The 7,543-nt window shown below is 39.6% G+C and overlaps 1 protein-coding gene across 1 annotated transcript; it reads left to right on the top strand.

The window, feature by feature from the left end:
• On the top strand, positions 613 to 4,099 carry LOC109850853 (protein DMR6-LIKE OXYGENASE 2-like). Its single transcript, XM_020420925.1, has 3 exons — positions 613 to 1,169; positions 2,712 to 3,039; positions 3,671 to 4,099. Exons 1-3 carry the CDS (start codon positions 688 to 690, stop codon positions 3,929 to 3,931), a joined length of 1,071 nt encoding a protein of 356 aa, XP_020276514.1. The 5' UTR covers positions 613 to 687; the 3' UTR covers positions 3,932 to 4,099.

The following is a 7,543-nucleotide window of genomic DNA, read 5'->3' as shown; positions in this document are numbered from 1 at the left end:
CAGAGGCTGCCAGTCTGATTTGGATAATTTGCCATATTTGAGAGGTAAGCCAAGATACTTAATTGGAAGTTGACCAACTTTGCAATCCAGGGAAGATGCTAAGGTCTGAGCTTTGTTTTGAATATTGCCAAAATATATGAGAGATGATTTTGAGTAATTGATGCTTAATCCAGATATGTCTTCAAAAATATAAAGAATAGCTTTGAGAATGGAAATATCATTGGAGGAGCTTTTGACAAAGAGCAAAGTATCGTCAACAAATTGAAGTATCCTCAATTGATTGAGAGGTTCCTAAATATTTAGTAACCTATGTGGCCTCATACGCGTCTAGGCTCTAAGTACCGATCGGCGCTTAGCAATATGCCTAGCACTTCTTATCTCAAATAATAGATAAACAAGAGATAATGTAAGAAAATAAAATAATAAGAACAGTTAGGAGGTTCCAATTTAGCTCACACCATCCTAGTTTCAATTCCAGGCGGGGTTATCATGGGGGGAAAAAATAGAAGCTGAAAATGATTTAAGTTGCTTAGGCGCGCGTCACGCCAGAAACAAGAACACGACGACAAAAGCCCGAAAACACATCCAGATACATTCCACTCTAACCCGCTCTCTGTCCCCGTGATACTTGAAACAGCTATTTAGACAGAATTAGAGCGAGAGATCAAGGGGAACTAAAAAAAAAACATGGGTTCAGAATTTGGTCCAGCCTTCATTCAGAAACCCGACCATCGACCCAAACCCAACATCTCCGATGTAGAATCAATCCCTATCATCGACCTCTCTCCACTTTTCACAGCTCCAATCACCGCCGGTGACAATACGCTACCTATCAGAACGCTTGTTGCAGAAATCGAAGCAGCATGCAGAGAAGTTGGCTTCTTCCAAGTCATCAACCACGGCGTCCCGATCGAACTCCTCGAACGAGTTCAGTCGGCAGCGAGAGAGTTCTTCGCTCTGCCGACTGAGGAGAAGAGGAGAGTGAGGAGGAACGAGGAGAATTTTCTTGGGTATTATGATATGGAGAATACGAAGAACGTTAGGGATTGGAAGGAGGTGTTTGATTTTTGTGTTAATGACGTGATGACTGTTCCAGCGTCGGGTGAAATTGGCGAGACAAGGATCCAGGAGATTTGGAATCGGTGGCCAGAGTATCCGGAGAACATGAGGTAATTACCTAGAGATAATAGTTTATTTTCAATGTTGATTTTTTTTTGTTCCCTTTCTAGTATCTGCACTTGGTATCTTCACCAAACACGAGAGAACATAGTCATCCCATTCTTTAATTGTTGCTAGTAGGGGGGCAAAAAAATATCTGTATCCAAGAAGATATGGTTACTAAATATCATAACTGATAGGATATGATTATAGATGCGAATATGTGGTGAAATATTCGGATCCGGATCTGAAATGTCCAAATATATGTTGGTGATACGGTTGCTATAGTTTTGATTCTTAGTTTGAGGTTAATTTTGATGATCAAGAGATCAAATCTTAGCGTTTTAGATATAACAAACATATTAACGAACTCTTCTCTTGTATCATATAAATTTTTTTTCATTATTAACTGGTTTTCACATATCTATTTCGTGTTCACATATATATTTGCATGTATATCCATATGCATATCCGACTTTAGCGGATTGGATATGTATTTTTCCTTATCAAGACATATCTGTATCCATGATTGATAAATAGATATATAAATGATAAGTATCATACATGAGCCGTATCCGAACCATCTACCAATCAAGCAATAATTTTCATTAAATAACAGAATATTGAAGAAACCATGCATGTTGCTAGGGATTGGACTGCCACTCCATGTTCTTGACTATGGCACATACTCAAATTGTCAGTTATGATCTGACCATACCGATGCTCTGTATATATGTCAGCGACATAACAAGTAACGCACAGCGTAAAACATTAGCCTGAATGAACTCTTTCTATTACATGTGTGTCACTAAAAGGGAATTAAGTTTGATCTGAAGGTTACCCCTTCTCTAAGCTGATGAAAGAGCAATTTGATTCGTAAGGATTGAGCAGCTTACAAGAGTATTTGACACTAGAACTCCGGTCTAATGACGTTTTTGACTACAATCCTGTAACCCTAATTCAAACTGAGTTTTCTGTGGACTGAACTGTATCAAACGACTCAGATTGGACTTGACCTCAGTTCAAGCCTCGCCTTTACTGAGCCAATTGACATGTTTATGACTTGTATGTTATTATGTTAGCCTCTGTCATACCCATGACCTGTATGGATATAACCTACATGATATCATCTGTATGGATATTACCTAGATGATCGAGAATCGGGCTTCAATAGAAGGAGGAAGTCCCATATTTCAGGTATTGGATAGATATTTGACGAGATATAAACATTTTTGCTAACGAAATAAAAATACAACAAAAACAATAGTGTTGTTCACAATATATATGTCAAGCTACACATCATCAGTTACAGAGCAACATAATTATTTGGAGGCATGGATTCCTGCCAAATCTAAAGCCAGGATATATTTGTGTTTACTATAAATTTACCCTCTGTAATTCTGAAAATGTATAATACCCTCTGATTGGGTTACTGTGTATATTTAAAACCCTTCACTGTCTCTCATGATTGAACTGTAGAAACATATTTCTAGAGTTTCTTTATCTTGAATCTTTCAAATTTGCATTCTATTCTGCAATGTCCCTTTCAACAGAGATGCCTGCATGAATTACTCAAAAGCCATCGAAGACCTGTCATTCAAACTGCTCGAGCTCGTTGCGATGACTTTAAACTTACCGGCCAAACGACTGAACGGCTACTTCAAGGACTCCATCAGCAGAATCCGCCTCAACCATTACCCTCCATGCCCTTCCCCTGACCTTGCCCTCGGCGTGGGACCGCACAAGGACCAAGGAGCGTTCACAGTCCTCGCACAGGACAATGTCAGTGGCCTCGATGTCAAGAGGAAGTCCGATGGACAGTGGGTCCGTGTCAAGCCCGTTCCCGACTCATACATCATCAATATAGGTGATCTCATCCAGGTAAAAGTGGCAAAGTACTAAGATTTTTAAATGTGGCATTATTTCCCTTTATTTTCAGTATTTAGTCATGTAATTCTCAATTGTTTGGATATAATCATCAACTTTTTAGTATAGGATCAATTGGATATACACCTCATGTGCTGGAGTAGGTTAGTCATTTATTACCCGTACTACTTTATATCTTGCAGAGAGACTACTTCAGCATGCTGTAGAGCAACACTTATTCTATTACGGTTGTGGAACATTTTTCGTGTAGTACACATACGAATTAATAACGGAGAAAAAAGAGAGATAAATTTTGTTTAGACATCAAGGGTACTAAGAAAAATGTTTTGTGAAAGGAAATTTTGCTCATACTTAGTTTTGTGAAAAGAAATTGCTCATACTTCATATAGTACAGAGGGATTAATTTCTTTGGAGATCAAGGGTACTAATAAAAAAGTTTTGAGAAATAATTGTTTAGACATCAAGGTTAATTTCATAGAAATTAAGATGGAAAAATCAAAAAATAATAATAATTTGGTAAAACCTCAGAGGGATTATTTGTGAATCTTATAATCTCCTCAGACAAAAAAAAATTCAAATTTCATTCTAAAACTGTTGATATTTCCTTACAAACACATTCATGCAGGTTTGGAGTAACGACAAGTATGAGAGCACGGAGCACAGGGTGTCGTTGAACTCGGACAAGGAGAGGTTTTCAATCCCATTCTTCTTCTATCCTGCACATTATACAATTATGAAGCCTATAGGGGAACTTGTGACTGAAGATAATCCAGCTAAATACAATGAATTCAGTTGGGGACGTTTCTTCAGGTCTCGGAGGAGCAGTAATTTTCAGAAGATGAGAGTGGAAAATCTGCAGATATATCATTTTCGGAAGAACAATTGAAGTCCTGTCTGCAGATATATCCTTTATGAAATACAATTGAAGTCGTGTAAATAGTTTCTTTGCAATTTATAGCTGCTTGTGTGAGCTTGTATTCTAAATAAAGATGTGGAAGACGAACAATTTTTTTTTCCTTTTGTTGTGTTTGAATCTAAATCAGTATTCGCCGTCTGTCTTTTTCTTTTGTCTTGCTGATATTTTATTTTGATGCGTGAATAAAAAGAAGGATTTGAATATCCTTCAGTATGAAGTGTTGGGGATTCGAAACAATCAATCGAACCCGTGCCCTTCCGGATCTTGTACTAAGAGTTTAACAAGTAGGAAAATCACCGCAAATAAAAGAAAAATTGCAAGAAAGATAAACAAGAAGGAACACACCAGATTTAACGAGGTTCGGCAAACGTGCATACGTCATTGGGAGCCACACCACACAATTTTTTGATTAATTGAAGAAGATTACAATGCTCACAAATAGAACACACCAGATTTAATGAGGTTCGGCAAACGTGCATACGTCATTGGGAGCCACAACACACAATTCTTTGATTAATTGAAGAAGATTACAATGCCCACAAATAGATTTTTATCTCTCTGATATCTCTCTAAAAGAATCCATCAAAACCCTCTTTTTCATGTTAACATAACCCTAAAAATGTATTAGGAAATATATATAAACCCAGCCCAAAACTGAATCTCAAATCAATTAGGAAACTGAAAATCCTGACTTCGGTCGACCGAACCAAGGGCTTTGGTCGACCGGCCAGAGTATCAATTTTACAGGGTCTGCTTGTGCACGTTTTCGGTCGACCGGAGTCCTCAGTCAGTCGACCGACCAGATCTCGATTCTGGGCATGGATTCCTACAGGTTTTTCGATCAACTGGACCATCCCTGTCAATCGACCGGCCAGAGCGAGCTTCTCATGCTCGTTTCCTGTAGGCTACGCGGTCGACCGGGGTCACTCCTTGTCAATCAACCGACCTAAGATTTTTTAGGCTCTCAGATTTGTTTCAAGTTTCGGTGTTCACACTCCCAAAACCAATAATCTCCCACTTAGAGACAAAACCACCATCAATTAGCTCTCCCAAACTCCCGCCTTCTTCGCAAGCATCTTCTCCTACCCAGAAAAATCCATTCTTTAATCATCATCATCTTGGCGATCCCATCGATCCTCCTAGTGTGGCTCTGCCCTCATCTCCTATGCGTGAAGGCCAACTAAAGTTACACACAACTCCAGTTTGCCGATAGTCACTGCTTTTGACAACATATTCGTAGGATTTTGGCTCCCCAAAATCTTCTCCAATCATAACTTGTCATCCTCAATCTGAGAGCGTATGAAGTGGTAACGTACATCGATGTGCTTTATTCTGGCATGATATATTGGATTCTTGGCAAGGTGTATAGCACTCTGGTTATCACGATAAAGAACGTCATTCCCCTGCTTCAAACCCAACACTTCCAGGCACCCGGGGATCCGAAGGAGAGTAACTCCTCATACTTGGTTTGATCAAACTCAATGATCAGAGTTTCAACAGTCGTTCCAGCGAGCTTAGTATCAGATTGCACTACCACTTCTTCATTGGTGAAAAAACTAGTCCCCAGCGGAGTCACCATCTTTTATTTGTTGGAAATTTTATAAAAAAACAATTGAAAGAATTAAACTTGATTTATTCTCTCTAACTGCTTAGAAAAAGAATGTTTACAACTCTCTCGATCTCTAACTTATTATAATTTGAATTTCTGATTACAAAAGAGAAGATGATCAATATAAATACTCTCCTTTGTTTAATTTTGGGTTCTTCACGGTGGCGATGGAGTATCTCCCTCGAATGCTCGCGTTGAGTTTTCTCTCCGTTGACGACCCGACCACCTCGCTTTGTGGAACGTGGTTGATTCCTCTTGATTGACGTTGAGGAGAACTTGTGTGGCAAGTTTGAAACTCTTGATACGTTGATAACTCGGAGCAAGTTTAAACTCTTGAAAAAGAGTTAATTTGAACCGAAAATCGGTTAATAAGACAAGGATGAAAGCTCCAAGAACTCTCTATTGCTGAGGATGCTCTTGGTCCAAGAATGTCAACTTCTCCTTTGTGCCGTTTTGATCTCCTAAATTTCAGATCGAAGATCCCCCAACTCAACTGAGTTTTTCGCTATTTATAGGGTTTTTTAAGGGTGTAATCATCCCCTAAAATCTCTCCTTAATGGGGTGTAACCGACCCCATTTCATGAAAAATGGTTTTGAAACCATTCAAGTGGTTTAAGGGGTGTAATCCCCCCCCCCCCCCCCCCAAGATCCCCCAACTCAACTGAGTTTTTCGCTATTTATAGGGTTTTTTAAGGGTGTAATCATCCCCTAAAATCTCTCCTTAATGGGGTGTAACCGACCCCATTTCATGAAAAATGGTTTTGAAACCATTCAAGTGGTTTAAGGGGTGTAACCCCCCCCCCCCCCCCCCCCCTAAAATCATGGGAGAACGGTTTTAGAACCGTTTAACTCGTATTTGAACAAGTCAAACGCAAAATCAGCATTTTGGGCACGAACACTGCATTCTGGGACTGAAACGTAGAGTTGGGATATGCGTTGATGGCTGAGAATGCACAGGTCGCGCTGCATTTTGAATCTAGACTGCAAGCCTGGCCCTTGCATTTTGAAGTTGGAACACAGCTCTTGAGCTTTGCGTCTCGTTCTGGAATACAGCTACGGGTTCTGCATTTTGCTTCTGGGAGTTTGGAGTGCGGCCACGAGCTCTACGTTTTGAATCTTGGACACAGAGGTGAGTTCTGCGTCTATATTTGAAGAGACCATCAATTTGTAGTCTTTTTTGCTAGAGCGTTACAAAGACCGTCATCTTGTAATCTTCATCTTGGCTCTTTAAAAATATAAGAGTTGCCAGATTGTAACTCCCGATATTGATTATGAAGACCGTTAATTAGAGCTTTCATCAGTTATTATGAAGGTTATCAGATTGTAACTTTTATCGATCTACGTGAAAGTCTTCAAATTATAGTCTTCTGGAAGTTATCAAATTATAACTTCCATCATTAGTGTTTGATGAGGATTAGCTATCTGTAGTGATTTTTAGACAACCTACAGAACCAACCTTACTGGCTTTAGTCACTACAATATACTCTGCCTCAGTCGTGGACAATACTATCTTCTGCAAACATGAGACCCAGCTCACTGCTGTCGACACTAAGGTATAAACATACCCGTGGTACTTTGTCCTGTATCATGATCACCGGTAAAATCTGCATCCATGTATCCCCGTAGTACCAACTCCTTCCTCCTGAAATATAATAACATATCAGTAGTTCCTCTCAAGTAACGCAATATCCACTTTACGACATCTCAATTCTACTTTCCCAGATTGCTTGCAAACTTGCTCACAACTCCAACTGCATGGGCGATATCCGGCCTTGTGCAAACCATCGCGTACATAAGACTACCAATGGCTAATGAATACGACACTCTGCTCATGTTCTCCTTCTCTGCATCTGTCTTGGGTGATTTCTCCTCAGATAGTTTGAATTGACATCCAAGGGGCATGCCGATGGGCTTAGCATTCTCCACGTTGAATCTCTGAAGTACCTTCTTAATGTATTCAGCTTGACTCAACT

This window comes from Asparagus officinalis, chromosome 7 (assembly GCF_001876935.1).
Source record: "Asparagus officinalis chromosome 7, Aspof.V1, whole genome shotgun sequence".
NCBI lineage: Eukaryota > Viridiplantae > Streptophyta > Magnoliopsida > Asparagales > Asparagaceae > Asparagus > Asparagus officinalis.
This window is presented reverse-complemented; position numbering and strand designations above follow the sequence as displayed.